At 36.5% G+C, this 16,833-nt stretch overlaps 4 protein-coding genes across 6 annotated transcripts; 3 read left to right on the top strand and 1 right to left on the bottom strand.

The window, feature by feature from the left end:
* The first annotated feature begins 2,144 nt into the window (after positions 1–2,144).
* Positions 2,145–7,632, top strand: LOC105686055. Of its 3 annotated transcripts, none has more exons than XM_012400615.3 (7): positions 2,145–2,644; positions 3,386–3,889; positions 4,023–4,482; positions 4,629–4,786; positions 4,898–5,065; positions 5,190–5,588; positions 5,731–7,632. In XM_012400615.3, the coding sequence occupies exons 2-7, from the start codon at positions 3,418–3,420 to the stop codon at positions 5,871–5,873; spliced, it is 1,800 nt and encodes a 599-aa protein (XP_012256038.2). In that variant the 5' UTR covers positions 2,145–2,644; positions 3,386–3,417; the 3' UTR covers positions 5,874–7,632. The 3 variants fall into 3 exon arrangements, with proteins under 3 accessions (XP_012256038.2, XP_020707975.2, XP_012256037.2); XM_020852316.2 differs by lacking the exon at positions 2,145–2,644 and adding an exon at positions 2,691–2,805; XM_012400614.3 differs by lacking the exon at positions 2,145–2,644 and adding an exon at positions 3,074–3,260.
* Positions 7,633–8,653: 1,021 nt separating this feature from the next.
* Positions 8,654–11,266, top strand: LOC105686057 (dehydrogenase/reductase SDR family member 7). The gene is made up of 7 exons (XM_012400618.3): positions 8,654–9,349; positions 9,574–9,726; positions 9,844–9,950; positions 10,139–10,378; positions 10,472–10,591; positions 10,736–10,902; positions 10,972–11,266. Exons 1-7 carry the CDS (start codon positions 9,229–9,231, stop codon positions 11,042–11,044), a joined length of 981 nt encoding a protein of 326 aa, XP_012256041.2. The 5' UTR covers positions 8,654–9,228; the 3' UTR covers positions 11,045–11,266.
* Positions 11,190–12,525, bottom strand: LOC105686058 (28S ribosomal protein S2, mitochondrial). Its single transcript, XM_012400619.3, has 3 exons — positions 12,328–12,525; positions 12,155–12,253; positions 11,190–11,922 (listed from the first exon to the last, which is right to left on the bottom strand). The coding sequence occupies exons 1-3, from the start codon at positions 12,383–12,385 to the stop codon at positions 11,264–11,266; spliced, it is 816 nt and encodes a 271-aa protein (XP_012256042.2). The 5' UTR covers positions 12,386–12,525; the 3' UTR covers positions 11,190–11,263.
* A 55-nt stretch (positions 12,526–12,580) lies between these two features.
* LOC105686056 (signal recognition particle 54 kDa protein) lies at positions 12,581–16,422 on the top strand. The gene is made up of 9 exons (XM_012400617.3): positions 12,581–12,808; positions 13,411–13,587; positions 13,668–13,897; positions 13,985–14,135; positions 14,319–14,467; positions 14,589–14,850; positions 14,930–15,038; positions 15,109–15,375; positions 15,458–16,422. Exons 1-9 carry the CDS (start codon positions 12,731–12,733, stop codon positions 15,553–15,555), a joined length of 1,521 nt encoding a protein of 506 aa, XP_012256040.1. The 5' UTR covers positions 12,581–12,730; the 3' UTR covers positions 15,556–16,422.
* The last annotated feature ends 411 nt before the right edge of the window (positions 16,423–16,833 follow it).

The raw sequence follows: 16,833 nt of genomic DNA, 5'->3' as shown, positions 1-16,833 counted from the left end.
TTATTTGGAATTTAATTTGGTTTAACTTTGATTATTACTCCGTTCATTTCTCATCAAGTTCATTTTATTTGAATTATTTGTATGTACATGATAGTTCACATAGCGTAGCGAACCCCCGACGACTTATGTTGATAAAAAATTACGAACACTGATTAAAATTTTATCTCGATTTTTACCGAAAGTATGATGATCGCGACAATTTTTTATCTTTTCGATATTTTATTAATACCGATGTAACAAGGTGATCCCGCGAGTGTGTTCACCACGACTATCCGTCTATTCGAAGAAGAGACTCGCTCGCGGCTTGCTCTTCGCCTGGTCGTCGCACAGCCTGTTTGCCTGTTTGCCTGCGTACCTGCTCTTCAGCTCATCGCCAGCTCGTACCGTACCGCACGCCCGGCTCTCACTTTCTCCAAAGCTTGTAATATCAGTCCAGGTACACGAAACTCTTTCAAGTCCCCACTCGTCCTTCAAATTATTAGTGGTACCTTCGAGTTACGATCCTGCGTCAAATTCCGACGAGAAATTATCCATACACGTTAGACTATTACGGAAATCGTTTGCCTGATTATTTTTATCATTAACTTTAATTATATCATTTATCCTTGGTTTTCGCATGAATAAAATAGATTGTACACACGTGTGCGTGATATACGTACAGTATGTACATATATGTTTGACAGTTTCACCAACTTTCATCTCGTATGCAGGTTTGTAACAGAGAAATCTTAACACACAAACAGAATAATTCCTTTCGGGTATATTCGTATAATTTTTGATTAAATTTGACATTGTACACCGCATTCATTCTCTTAACCCCATAGGTGAGAGATCAGATCAGCCAATTCAAAAATCATTTTCAGGTACAGGTGATTATATTATTAAGCTCTAGGCCGGTAGGTATGATACCGTACCGGTATCTGAGACTTGTGCGGGATATTGCCATGATCATTCGTTGAATAGAATGCAATTTGATGTCATTGATTTGAGTAAGATTCCTTACAATGCACAAAAAGTCAGAAAAATGTGTACTCGTGTGTATATTATGTTTCTTTCGTACCACCTTTCCTCCGAATACGTGGGAAACATCTTTGTGGTGGTTGGTGATCCATTTCAATGTGTTTCTTATATCGAATAAAGTTGAAAAAAAAAGATAAAAATACCATTACCAGAATATTCGTTCTTTTGCCTATAAATTTGGAGCGAATACTTTCGAATCAAGTGGAAATACCCATGCACCGAACTCGGCATCAATTTGAATTTGAAGGTATCAATCAAAACTCGGGAACGTACAGCGATCAATTGTAGTTATACTTGTCTAGCAAATCGAATGAACATAATTTTGTTGTTCTAAATTAAAGAGCCAACTTTTACTCGTCATGTCCGTCGAAGAGCTGAAATCAGTTACAGAAAACCATAATTTACGTACAAACTTATTGAAGAAATACGTTCCGCTATACAAGATGTTTGAAGACATACTTCGCAATCTGTAAGGTATATTTAGGTATATTTTAATGTTGTATCATAATAATTGAAGTTCTGCAAAGGTTGTTTACGCTGAGCTGATGATAAGATGAAGAAAACATACTATTAATTATTTATTTAGGAGAAATTTTTGTCCTCAGTATTGCTTAAATTTTCCTCGAAATAATGAACGTGTTCTGTACCTAAGTAGATAAAGATAATTGTAAATTGATAAATAAAAAAATAATCTGAAGTAAGTTATAGTTTAATAAATAAATCTGAACAAACGGGACTAATTTTCGATATCATCAACGGCTTTTTTCATTCAGCAGCTGCTAAAATTCGATTGGCGAATTCATAATTTCAAACGGGCATCCGGAAATATGGTGGCCTACAGTGCATCCGGAAAAAAAGACGCGCGGCATTTATTGACAAATGAAGTGACGCAATTCTGTTGACTATCTTCTCCGAATAAATTCCGCAGCATGAATCGAAAGTTTTTATTATCACGTATCAATAGCGTGAAACCAATTAGAAAAATTTCAACTCCTAAGGAAAATTAGTACATCGGGAGTATTGACTCGATAGTTGTTAGTTAGATGATGTCGACACGTCGACATGTTGCTTAATGGCGTCCACCAATGAAATCGCTGAATAGCCTTGCGGCCGCGGCCGTAACAATAATCTACGTCCATGGTTGAGATGTGGCTGAGCGGCATCTCGATGGCATCTCGCATCGTTCACCATACTACCCCGTATCATGCGCCACCATACGCCTTCGCAGCTTTTAATACCTACATACACCATATCCGCAGAGCAAATCTTATATAAACCTTGGCGATGATTTTAAACACCCGTGTAAATTCATCGACCTTGAATAAAACCGACGCCATCTGAAGTTCTGCATAGTTTAATTATTATACTTGTTTTTTGTGTGGTGAAATAATAATTATGATAGTTATCTATGGGCGAAACGGTTTATTGTTGTTCGAGTGAATAATATCGTACAGTGAAAGTGTTATGATTTACGTCGAACGCTTCGACGTATCACCAACAAAAATACCTCTCATTGGCAATTTGTAATGATAATAACAGTATAAGAATGAACAATTGTATGCAAACGGTAACATAGAGACTATAGATAATACGAGGCACCCGTTCTCGTTGTGCTGACAGTAAGGTAAGCATTCCCCTTTTGATATCCGGATGTTGGGGACTATCCGAGGATCCCGCGTTAGTGAATGTTGATGAGCGCGGTTTCCCCGCATCAGGCAGTGTTATGCTCCATTTGGTCACACCATGTTTATGTTTATGGCTCAAGCTGCTGTTTCGCTGTCTTCAGTTCGTTTATTTATACATCTCTTAATCCTTATCTCTATGCGTTATATTACACTTTGACATATCGATGCTCCTTAGTGAACTTGAACGCATTGCGCAATCAGTGTCAAACAACTTTTAATTCTGCGTTAGCCATAGGTGCGGGTCTTAAATTATGGTAGCTCGAAACTTCTAAGGCACATACGCTTACAGTAGACAGTTCTAGTATTGCGTACCCCTAGACGGTGCGTACTTGTATCTGAGTTCCATATTATTCTTGCTTTCACAGATCACGCAGAGTGAATCGTTCAAATGGAGAAATTCATTGTACTCGTACTCCTAACAAACTCTAAATAGAATGATGCTGAGTCGCTCAATTAATCCAAAACATGTTCAAATTCCATCTAATCTTACATCGATAGTGCTCATAACATACACTGTATTTCATATTGCAGCGATACCGAAACACAATTTGAAAAGTAAAAGCACGTTAGACTAAATTGATTAGCTGTTATAAAGCTTTTTTGAGAATCTTATTCAGCTTATTTTTAAGGTCACTTATGGCTCTAGTTTATAAAAGTCAGATAATTGTTTTTATTTACAGTGTTAAAGGTGGAATTAGATAGTGCAATAGAGATGATGAGTGCTTCCGCAGTGAAATCGTCCCTGCAAGGAGGATCGATGCAAGCATCATCAACCACCACCCATTCCATACTGCCAATGAATATGATGGCCCAAAAAGTAGTACCTAGTACCAATGCAGGACCAGAATCAATTCCCGTAAAGCCTCTGCCAGGCACCACACTCAGTTACGCGACGCTGCAACCGCCACCCACTCAGCCTCTCAGTTTGGTGCAGGATCATAAGCCACCGCCACAATCATCTTCCCCTCCAGCGCGTTTAACTGAAAAAGAACCAGAAACAGAAAAAAATATTCCAAATGGCACAGAGGTGCAAAAACCTGTAAAGACCGAAGAAAGTGAACCAGCTAAAAAGCCGATTGAAGCCAGCCCTCAAAATAACAATCTAAATACTGAGAATTCAACACCTCCCCAAGTGGCTGCTGATTCGATTACAGAACCACCAGTCACATCTACGGATGCACCAGGTATGCATAAGGGTATAATGCAATCTGAAGTTCAAATTTTACTAACTGTATACACAATTTCACAAAACAAAGTAAAAGATTAGCAAACACCTAGAGTAATTGAAATGATGTCCTTTGTTTCACTCTGTTCTAGTTGAGCATCCTAGCCCGCCAGTAAAAGTTGAAGAGAAAAAGACCAGTCTGAGTAATGGCTCAAAAGAACATGACGAAATATCAAGTGGTACTAGTAGTAATACACCTGTACAAGTAAAACCACCCGTCGAAGATGCAGAAATTACCCCACGGCCTAGTGGTGCAGTAACAACACCTCAAAGTTCTAAGACACCACCAGAACAACCTGCTGTGACAAATAGTCCACCAAAAACAGATGTACAAGTTGAAACACCACGCAGAAGTCATAAAAGAAAATCTCGGGAATTGAAAGATCTCAACAGTTCTACGCTCTCCCCTGATGCTCCTGGAAAACCAAAAAGAAACCGCATTAGAACGCAGCCTTATCAAAGTCCCCTACCAGAGTTGGCAATGATTGTTAAAACATTGAACAAATCTCCTAGTTCGAAAGCAGCCGATGATAAACTTATTGTGTTCTACAAGTAAGTCAATTACTCTTTTGACTTATGAGTTAGTCAAATTAACTGGTCTCAGCAATGATCAACAATTGTGTTATCTAATAACGTAATATAGAAAAACATTATTTTCAAATTTTATGATACAAAATAATACTAATGTTATGTTTCAGAAACGAATTTTTAGCTGTGAGAAACGCCGAAGGTAGCTTCTACGTCTGTCAGGCAATGCAAAATATTTACAAATCCAGCCGACGCATTCGTATTCGTTGGTTATCACAAGATAAGAACAATGGGGAAATATATTCACCAGACTTCTATGATTTCACAGGTGATATGAAATATTAGTTGATTGACACACCTAGCGGTGTTCACAAAGTCATATACAAATCAATGAAAATGTTGATCTTGTATCTAAATAGTTGCATTCTTCGTGTTCCAGACTTCGACTGTATATTAACCAACCTCAATTTGAATAAAGTGGATAAAAATAAATACCAGCTAACCAAGTTAGAACTTCTACGAACGGAAAACATACTGAAGCGAGCCATAGACGTTGAGGCAGGTCTTTCAGAAAAGCCTCGAGTGACTGAAGAGCACCCTGATGGATGTGAGTATGATTTCCGTTCGGTTTGGAGTTGATCTTGATTGAAGATCTTGTTAGTTAGGTCTTGATACATATCACCTTATCATGTCTGAAAACCTGGATCTAATTGACGTCGATATGTTTTCAGTGGATCTGTCCCTCTTTAGAGACGAATCACAGCTAAAAACAACGAAAAAAGGAAGTAAACTAAGACGTGGGGGAAAATCTTCAAAAACAGAATCAACCGATACTGAAGATAATCCTGAAGACGAAGATGATGATAAAGTGCCTGCAAAACAGCCATTGACAAAAAAAATAACTGGATCCAAAGTGGCAACAATTGCTGCTAAAACGATTAGCAAAGGAGGCAATAATAGAGCGGAGCGCGCAGCAACTCGTAGTTCACGAACCTCATTTCCAAGTGCCGACCTCCCTCTGTATGCCAATAAAAAAAGAATAGTTGATAAGAAAGTCGAAACTAAAAAAGTCGCAGCTAAACCAGAGATTAATAATGTGAACGCACTACCAAGGAAGCCTAAGGCCTGTCGTAAGTATCAAACAATAATATTAGTGCCAAAAAAAATGTATATTGAACTATAATTTTGTTCAGTGGATTCCGAATATGATACAATTATACAATTATATCGTTTTGGATACAATTTCATATCATTACCCACATTTTTTTTCAGCAACAGCTCCAAATGTTTCTGGGACCATTTCTACCTTAAACGCATTGGGTCGTCCGAAGCGGGCTGGAACAGGTGTTGGAGCTGCATCAGTCTCCACTACCAGTGAATCATCGGCACGTAAGAAGCCACGTAGTCGAGCATAAAAGTATGTCTGATGATGCATCACATTTAATTTTATTATATATATATATAGATATGTATGTATATATATTATATATATATATATATTATACAGTTTATAGTTTATAATATCGACGATACACATGCAAGCCACATGTTTCAATTTATTTTATTAGATTTCCAACGAACTTGAATAGTAAGAATACTGTTTCTGTAGTTGATGATATACCTATAGAGGAATCGAGTTGAGCATCCCAAAATAAAGAAAAAAAAATGAGTGAAACATACCAATTACACTTCATTTAAATGTAGGTATAAACCTACATATTAAAAAATACTAGATACATGATTTTGAATGTGCATCGTCCATAACTTAGATATCCAAGATTGGACTACAAATTTATGTAATATGTAAGAGTTGGTACTAAAATATTTAAATAAGTCTACTGGTGTGTAATAAGAAGCACTTGTAACAATCTATTTTTGATGTTGTGTGAATCTAATAATTGGTTGGGTAGACCTTTCCACCGCATATGGTAACTATGTACAAATAAACGTGTCTGGACTATAAATGTTCTGTGAAATATACAACGTTTGGTAAGAGAAATGTCATACAAGTTAACGCAGCATAAGCCAACCCAATTACTAGGACATCGATTCTGCTACTGCACCACTTTATATGATCAAGATCACCAACTCACATCGCAATTGAAAATGCAAAACATCTTAATCGTAACTTTTTTAGTTTCATGTCTTTTGTTGTATCCCATGGATGCACGTTATGCATTTAAATGCTGCATATAAGTCTTGGCGGTACATCGGAAAACTATAAAGTTTTATTATCACATTATGTGACAAAATTATAAGACAGGAAATTTATTATCTGCACAGCAAACATATTTTTATATAAATTCTGAGCAGAATACCTGCTATAAATAAAATTCAAATTATAGTTCTAAGCATGTAATACTTAGGGGTGTTTGGGTGTGGTAATATTTTAAGTCCTATGAAATGGGATGACAATTGTCAGTCTTGAGTTAAAACACTTGAAAATATTTGCGTATCGGAAAGAAGAACGTTCTGTGAATCAAAGTATTGAATGTTTACTTTTAAATGGTAAATAAATTACCTACAAATCTGAAGTTATGTTTTTGTAATTTCACTAATCTTGGTACATAAAGTGTAAATAATAGGATAAATAAAAATAAGATGAAACTACGCTACAGACGCAACAGCGTGATCAAGTATGCAATTTTTTATGACATTTACTACAAGAAGTATCGTATGGTCAACTATGTGATGCGTCTGTAATATTGCAGAATCTATTACATTTTGTAAAGATTTCATTGATAATTATACAAACATATATATTGTGTAATGATTATTGATGGAACAGAATGAATGTTGTATAATACTAATTTATCAGAATTATACAGAAATATTAAAGTCAAGTATGTATTACAAATTACCTTTTGTAAGGCTTGATAAATAAAATAATAAGTCAAAATATTGAAAACTATGTAGGAGTATTAGTTTGTAAATGATTTGTCAGTCGATTAAATATTATGTTATCCACAGAATTAAAGGCAAAAAAAAGATAGTTACATGCGGTACACCGTGATTTAAGATAATAGTTATAACTTGACGTTTATTGATACATCATTTCACAAATAAACACGTTTCAGCTAGAGAAAATTTTTATCTCGAAAAACAAAACTGTACAGAGTCTTGGGTCAATAGATTCTTAGAAAGAAAATAAACAAACTATCGTCAGAAAATTAACTGGAATTTGTTGATTGTTTTTTATACAAAAAAAGGACAGACTTTTTTTTAGTGCCAATCCAAATCGAACCTTGAATCAGACTGAATACGCTGATGCAAATGGCTCTGTAAATTATTATTGATAATCATATTTGACTAGAGATAATGTTAGTTACCTCTATTTTGTAGGGGAAAACAATACCTATAATAAGTTCAGAGAACTAAGAATGCTAAATTATAGAAAAACGAAGTAAAATATGCGGTAAAGTTGTACAACGACTAACCAACATCCATCGACTATTTGTTTATCATTTATCAAACGTTATATGTACACTTTGTGAATATCGTATTTAAAAATATGAATCACTGAAAAAACTGATTCATAATTACGAATTAGAATAAATGAATTAGGTAAAAAGAATTTATGAACATATTGAGAATCATATAATTTAGGTACAGTGAATGAATTCTACAACGGGTTGTACGGCAATTTTTCAATTTCTTATAGTTTTCTTCTGACTGAATTCTTTAAAAATTAATCTAGCTTGACAAATCTTATATACATATATATATCACTTATTTCACAAATAGATGGAATAATTTGGCTGTCACAATTTGAAAAAAGATCTGAGGTATCATATTTCATGCTGGTATTTCCAAATAGTGGCTTCTAATCGCCGATCTTGAATTCATCTGGCACCCTTGGTTTAGGATAATGAGTTGGATTTTATAATTCCACAATATGCTTGATATGCGAATGCATTTGCACCAGTTAAACGTTAATTTAAACATAGCTTACTTGATAAGTTTGACACTCACAATCAACCGGTTTATTCTATTTTGACTCAGCACTTTGTAATAAAAAGTCTTCATCCTCAATAAAGGATCAGCAGTCATCATTTTCCCATGCTATTCATTAAATACACCTTCACAAAGGATTAGCTATTTGGCCAAAAGGTATTCTTAGACTAAGACCAAGCTCTTTATTCTGTGGTGTAATAACTCATCAGTTGTATTGTATGATAGTTAATATCATCGTGAGGACGTGTAAGTTGCAGGCATTTTTGCCACTGAACTTTGTAAATTGTACAATACTCTACATCAACGAATTCAGACTTACAAGTGGGTTTCGACTGTAGTTCATCTTTGGCAAAAGGCGTGCGCGATGAATGAACAGAAAGAATCAAATAGCCGAAAAAAATTGGTAAAATTACACCATGGTTGAGGCAAATCCTTGGATGTAAATTTCAAAAAATGGATCGAAACAGACTTTGATCGATCGTATCCAATCGTATCTCGGCGACGTTGTCGCATGCATGAAACATTCACCTGAGGTCAGATTCGTGTATCTAATGCTAGTGGTCCAATAAAATTCTTTGCGTCTTTGCGTTGACGTCTCGCTGCTTTGGACCATAGCCTCCTTATATTTTTAATTGCAGAGAATAACTACAGTCCATAGTCCATAGTTCATACCGAGTACAAAATCAGGACGATCAAAACTGATGTGGAGACTTAAAAGATTAAACTTGAAAGAGAATTCCATACTGTTTACTCATCGAACTTTCGATAGTAAAAAAATACGTCTTATAAATTCGAGCTAATTTTGTAACAATCAAAATGTTTTTCCACCTTATCGGATTGATTGTTGTTGGTTACTATTTGCTATACTACATCGCCCAACTTTTCGTAGATTGCGACTTATACCTAGCTTACAAAGAAAGATTTGGCAAATCTATTGGTAAGAAAATATCACGAGACTATACTGTTTGTTCAAGAAAGGATGAAAATTTTTTCAATATTCATTATATTGTCAAAATATTAATTCATCAATACAACCTGCACCACTTAATTTCAACTGCTTGCTTCGCAAAGCGTTTGAAAATGATATGAAGTTCATTGTATGTTGAGAAAAATTTGCATTTCAAATCACTGCAATTACATATGGATTGCTCTGTTTTATAGATACACTTCAGGGCAAAGTGGTATGGATAGTAGGTGCCTCCAGTGGAATTGGGGAACATTTGGCTTATAGTCTTGCTCGTGCTGGATGTAAACTAGTTTTATCAGCTCGTAGAGAATCTGAATTATTGCGAGTCAAGGAGAGGTGCTTAGCAGGTACATCGTTAGTTACAATATACAGAATTTATAGGTCTTTACTACCGCTGATATCAAGTCTTGACTTGTCACTTACCTATCCATCTAAATCATCGCAAATTATTCAACTGTTTCTAGTTAACAAATCATTAACAGCAGATGATGTGGAGGTTTTATTACTCGATGTTTTGGACACCAAAACACATTCTAAGGCTTTTGAACATGTTCTCAACAAATTCAGTCGAGTAATGTATTATAATTTTGTCATAAAACTCTGACCATGAAGCATTACACAGCTCAAAATTTATTCATCAGACAATAGTATCAGCTCGGCATAAATACTTTGCAGTTTTCTTTCCATAGTTTAGTGCAGTTCATACAATGTATTTTTTAACTTGAAATCACGCTCTTGTAACCAAATCTTTTTTGATAGCTTGATATCCTAGTGAATAATTCTGGAAGAACTCAGAGAGCATTTTGGGCTGACATAGAACTAGGTGTTGATCATGAGATGTTTGAAGTCAATGTATTTGGGTTGATTTCGCTGAGTCGCATAGCACTGAGGTACTTTATGGCACAAGGAAAAGGTCATCTAGCCGTGACTTCTAGTGTAGCTGGCCTGATGGGAATACCCTACTCTGCCACCTACACTGCTACAAAGCATGCTCTTCATGTATGTTAATGATGTGATTGCTACTAATTACGTCATGTATTATCGTCATTTGCTAAACCTGAAGCTCACGTTTGTCCGCAATAACATTTCCAGGGCTACTATGACAGCTTGCGAATCGAAGCTCTTGGAAAGAATATTAAAACTACAATATTTTGTCCTGGACCAGTACAAACTCCTTTTTTAGCAGAAAGTTTCACTGGAAAAACTGGAGAGGTAATACTAGTCATACAGACATAATCATCATCATTTATCATGTTTTGAATTATATGATATTTGGCTTCCCTGTTCTCTAATTTATAAATATTCAGAGTTGGTGATTTGTAGTCCAGTTTTCTTGACACTAATCAAATTTTATAGAAACTTGGAGAACAAACAGCAGTGACCCCTGACAAAATCAGTAGCGAACGATGTGGGGAGTTGTATGCATTGGCTTTGGCTAATGGTATTCATGAATGTTGGGTTTGTTTCCCAAAAGTGATGATCCTCTTACATATCTGCTTTTATTACCCTAACTTAGGAAAATTGTGAGTCCAACAAAAAACATTATAGCCTATTATGATATAACATTATGATTGCTTGACTACTTCTTTCAGGGTGATGATGATAATAGGTCCGCAGTACCTTCTTCGCCTACGAGATTCTAAAAAAGTCAGTAAACTTGAATAAAAATAATATTTTACTATTTTGAACTCAACATCAATACATCACATCTATGTGAAATTGGTTTTTTATGACGCAAAATAACTAGCGACATACTAAGTACTCTGATTATGGAAAGAACAGGTTTTTGGCTTTCATCGGCTGATAAAAATTACTATCAAATAGTTTATTAAACTTTGTACATTAAACTATAGTTTTAATAAATAAATCAGCGATCTTTCCACATCACCAGTTGGGTACTTTCTCCCCTTCAGATAGTCTCTGTTTAGCTTCTTTACCTCGCAATATGGCGGTTTTGAAAAGTTTACAATACAGTTCTATGGCAACAGGGGTATCATCATTTCCAGGAACGGGATAGGTAACGAGATTAGGGTTGCAATTTGTATCGACAATGCCTATAGTTGGAATGGCCATCTTGGCAGAATCCTTGACTGCAACATGTTGATTTAATATATTATTCAATGTGTTGAGAAATATATTCAAATCAGGAAGTCGGGTTGCATCTCCAAATTGTTTGTCGGAATTAGTTAATACACCACCCCTCCAAAATTTCGTATGAGAGTATTCTCCGCACTCTTTGGCGGTCTTGTCAACAAGATGCGAATTTTGAGCATTTCTGCATACAAACAAAATGATACCACCTCTAAATGCAATGTGGGCAGCAAAGTTTAGAGCACGCCTCAGGTGGTCGGCAGTTATGTCCAAATCGAATATTAAATGATCAAGACGAGAACCAAAAAGGTAAGGACGCATTCGATCATCCAAGGTTCCTATTTTATGACCATAATGTACCCTTGCATTGAACAAGTCTTTGACTGTGAACAACTTATGGACACCGAAGAAATCAGGGTGTTTCAGTGGGTCAATAATTGGATGTTCTGAATCTGGAATAAAAGAGATTACGAATAAATGCATTGCATTTGAGTTTGCTGAATACAGCTTTGCACATAACTTTCGGTCACAATTTCAAAAAGCTTTTATAATAGATGTATTGACATGGCAGCAGAAAAAGTATTGATGTGATTTCGTGACAATCTTTTACTGGTTGAATATAGCGTTCAATCAAATAGAAAATAAAGGTATGATTAGTTGAAAATAAACAGTGTTCGTCTATACCGTTCTTTGGCTGAATGTTAGGTTGGGCTTGTGTAGTGAAATTCTTGAATTTCAGTGACAGCACCCTCAACGTCTGAGAGCGACAACCGATGTTCATCGCTGTAACAAATTGTTATGTCACATTTATACGTCAAAGCGAAATAATACCTTTAAATAACTAGGCAAAGACATACTGTTCGAACAAGTCGCTTGCACCAACACCGATACCATCATATTCGCGGTGCGCTGCATACTGCACGGGCTCGCATGTGAATGGTGGTAAATGGCAGAAGGTGTATGGTGTAGGCTCTTGTACGGAAGCCCAGTGGGGACATCTAACTGACTCTGGTTCTTGCCAGTGGCTCTTGCGCACTGTGGTTTTGGATATTGTTATTCGAGACAAGTTAGTTTCTTTCGTGTAAATTCATTATGATGGCCGAATGATCGCGAGAGCTCAGAAATTGCTACTAAACCGGAAATAACGCCATGCCGTGTTGGCCTGGCAGGACGAATTGGGCATATCAGTGTTTCTACAAAAAAAATACAAATATAACGTTTATTTAACTACTGAACAAAGCGTGTGAATAAAACGTCAGGATGGTGTTAGCAGACTTGGGGCGTAAAATTACGTCCGCCCTACGGTCGCTCAGCAATGCCACCGTCATTAATGAGGAGGTGAGCAGAATAATGTAAACAGATGGAAAGATTGACATCAAAATTCCGTAATCTAAAAATCGACTCATTAAAATATTCCCAACTTTCAATTTGTACTGAAATTCCTGCATCGATTTTTTACAGCCTATCTCGATGTCAGTTGTAACAAATATGTGTCAAATTTTCTGTCTCTTCATAATCTAACATAACCTATCTCAATCTAACCTTACCTGACCCTAACAGTTCATTTTAAGCAAATGCTAGAATCATAGCAAAATTTTACCCACAATTTCACTGGCGGATTTATGTGCCGAATGTTCCGAATTTTAATTAGGCTGAAAACTCTTGCCATGTATTGGAAACCGAAATTTGAGCTTCATATCCACCTTGGCAAATTAGGTCAGTTTATGGTCAAGTTCTTTGGAAGTTGGGACTGTATAAAATAGCCAGTTTCAATAGTTTCCGAATCTAATTGGATAGGAATCTACTTCACATAGTTAGATCAAATTGCATAGCATATAACCCATCCATTGATAGTATAGAATTATTAATTGCTTTGTATTGAATATCCTTATATCAACATAAAAGTACAAAGGAGAATGAAAATATGTCTTTGATCATAGGTGTTGAATTCCATGTTGAAAGAAATATGCGCGGCATTACTTGAAGCTGATGTAAACATTAGATTAGTCAAAAAACTACGTGAAAATGTTCGCGCAGTTATTGACTTTGATGATATGGCAGGTGGTCTTAATAAGCGGCGGATGATTCAGAGTGCGGTCTTCAAAGAACTTGTCAAGGTATGTGCCGTGGGAATAGTGAAGAATGGTTGCACCCTTGATGAGACACCGCAGAAAGATAATCATTGATAATATTGCAGCTGGTGGATCCTGGTGTGAAAGCTTATCAGCCAGTGAAAGGACGGCCTAATGTGATCATGTTTGTAGGTCTGCAGGGTTCGGGTAAAACAACAACATGCACAAAACTTGCTTACCATTATCTGAAAAAAAATTGGAAATCCTGTTTAGTTTGTGCGGATACTTTCCGTGCAGGTGCTTATGATCAAATTAAACAAAATGCCACAAAAGCTAGGATACCATTTTATGGAAGGTAATATTTGAGTTTGAGCGAATCCATAATTATTTCTAAACGTTCATCTCTGAAAAATCGTATTTGCTATTTCATATTATTTCACAGTTATACAGAGATCGACCCAGCAGTAATAGCCTCAGATGGTGTTGAAATGTTTAAAAAAGAGGGATATGAAATAATCATAGTTGATACAAGCGGTAGGCACAAGCAGGAAGAGTCGTTATTTGAAGAAATGTTGCAGGTGTCCAACGCAGTGGTGAGTATAATCAGAAGTATTAGCGGACAACCAACTAACATTTGACTTACAGTACTCGAATCATTCTCTTATTTAATCCCAACTTTAAAGCACATTGTGCCTCAATATTCAAACATTGCTATATCAGTTGGTTCGGCAATTCAATCGTCTTTTTCATGTTCCCTTGAAATCTATGTATTTCAGAAACCAGACAACATAATCTTTGTGATGGATGCAACAATAGGTCAGGCTTGTGAAAGTCAATCAAAAGCTTTCAAGGATCGTGTTAATGTTGGTTCAGTTATTATTACAAAACTAGATGGCCACGCCAAAGGTGGGGGTGCACTTTCAGCGTAAGTGATGTAAAAATCATGTCAAATTTCTCTAAATCATTTTTACCCTTACATTATCTCTTAGAAATAATTCGGGAAAGTTTGATATCATCTCACGAATTTTTTCAATGTTATTTACTAGTGTTGCTGCAACACAGAGTCCTGTTATTTTCGTGGGTACTGGAGAACACATTGACGATCTTGAGCCATTTAAGACAAAGCCTTTCATCAGCAAGCTATTGGGAATGGGAGATATTGAGGGTCTGATAGACAAAGTAAATGAACTTAATTTAGATGACAATGAGGAATTGCTCGAGAAAATTAAACACGGGCAGTTCACTATGCGTGATATGTACGAGCAGTTTCAGAACATAATGAAAATGGGGCCTTTTTCGCAAATCATGGTAATCACGTCAACCGAACATAGTTAAAAACACAGTGTTACGCATTGGTTTCAAAATTACTCAAATTATCGTCTTATAGGGAATGATTCCTGGGTTCAGTCAAGATTTCATGTCAAAAGGTACCGAACAGGAATCAATGGCTAGATTGAAGCGGCTTATGACAATCATGGACAGTATGAACGATGGCGGTATGTATAGCAATCTTGTGCTTTCTTTTGAGATAGTAAGGCTTCTTTTCTAAAAATGATCACCCTTCAGAATTGGACAATCGAGATGGGGCCAAGTTATTTACCAAACAACCAGGAAGAGTGATCAGGGTGGCTCAAGGATCGGGTGTAACTGAAAAAGAAGTCAAAGATTTAATAGGACAATACACGAAATTTGCCGCGGTAGTGAAAAAAATGGGTGGCATAAAGGGATTGTTCAAGGGTGGGGACATGACCAAAAACGTGAACCCTACGCAAATGGCAAAACTAAATCAACAAATGGCAAAAATGATGGATCCTCGAGTTTTACACCAGATGGGTATGTGATTTCTAACTTTCTAGAGTGAAAATATGCTCTCCTTAACAACGAATAATAACGCAAACACCTTCGTGTTCTATAGGTGGAATGTCAGGGCTGCAGAATATGATGAGACAACTCCAACAAGGTGCTGCAGGAGGACTTGGTAACCTAATGGGTGGATTTGGTGGTAAATCCTGAGATGAAGGGTCAGGCGACAGCAATATGTCGCACGAAAACCGCTCCAACTCCCAGCAAACTAGAAGGCATCAACGACATTAAATATCACAAATTATTATTGCCAGGCACCCTGGCCCCGTTCACCTCTGCCTTATTTGAAACTAATTCCAAATTTCGAATATTTCCACAGTTTTTATTTGTTAGAGCTGTCGCCACAATATGCGGATGTTCCATCTGACCGAACTACGTTGGCAGCTCTTTAGTAACAAGTACCAAAACATATGTCACTACTTCATAATAATCAACAACCAACTAGGTTGGCTAGTCGAACTGCGGAGTGCATTGGCAAAAAAATTTCCTTTTTTGTATTACACAACTGCTAATGCTCCTATTTCAATCATTGAATTCTTTTCCTGTACAAGCTCATGTTTCCGACGAGCAAGTACATAGCCGTTTCTGCGCTTGATTGCGCTGTGCGTTTTTTTCCAATCATGTATATGCAACGTGAAATTGCTAGTGAACTGGTCTGAACATCAGTTGATGGTTCCCGGCACCATCACCCACCAACTATAAAGGTTGGTGGATGGTTGGAAGTTTTCCGAGGTTAATATAAAATAAATAAATATATAAATTAATACATACATGAATGAGTTTCATGTGCTGTAAATACACGACACATTCATGTAACTAGAACTGGTTCTTAAGTAAATGATCCATTTTATACCTGAGTTACAGCATACGAAATTTATGAAGTTTAAACTAGGGTAGGTGAGGGTAGGAAACATTACAACGATTGCAAGATTTGTCAATATGATCGAAAATGGTATGCGCTCGACCTCGTATTATAACATTGCGATGTTTTTGTAAATAAATGATTGTACAACAGGATTGGAGTTTATCAACATGACCTGAAAATTAACCAAAATCTAACAATTTCTCTAATTCTAAGCAAAAATTCTTCAGTCAACGATGCAAAGCATCATTCGAATATTTCAATTTTAAAAATCGATTATCGACAACTGACGACAGCGAAGTTCGAGTCGAATGAACGGCTTGCACTGGACGCCGTATCAATAATTATACGTCAGTGCCTGGACGCACCTGGCTATAGCTAGTTCTTGAATTTCGAACGTTGGCACACCTGGGCAAGGTCGGAGACTCGTGCTACCTGGCAGTACTCGACGGTACTAGAGAGGGAACGAAGGGTTTTTTCACGTGTAGGTTATGTTGTTTAGTGTTGGTGGGTGATTCGTGGTGCATAAAGAATCGAATTTACTTTCGTTATCGGATACACAGGAA

This window comes from Athalia rosae, chromosome 1 (genome assembly GCF_917208135.1).
Source record: "Athalia rosae chromosome 1, iyAthRosa1.1, whole genome shotgun sequence".
Taxonomy (NCBI): Eukaryota; Metazoa; Arthropoda; class Insecta; order Hymenoptera; family Athaliidae; genus Athalia; species Athalia rosae.
The sequence above is the reverse complement of the archived record's forward strand: the minus strand, read 5'-3'. Positions and strand labels throughout refer to the sequence as shown.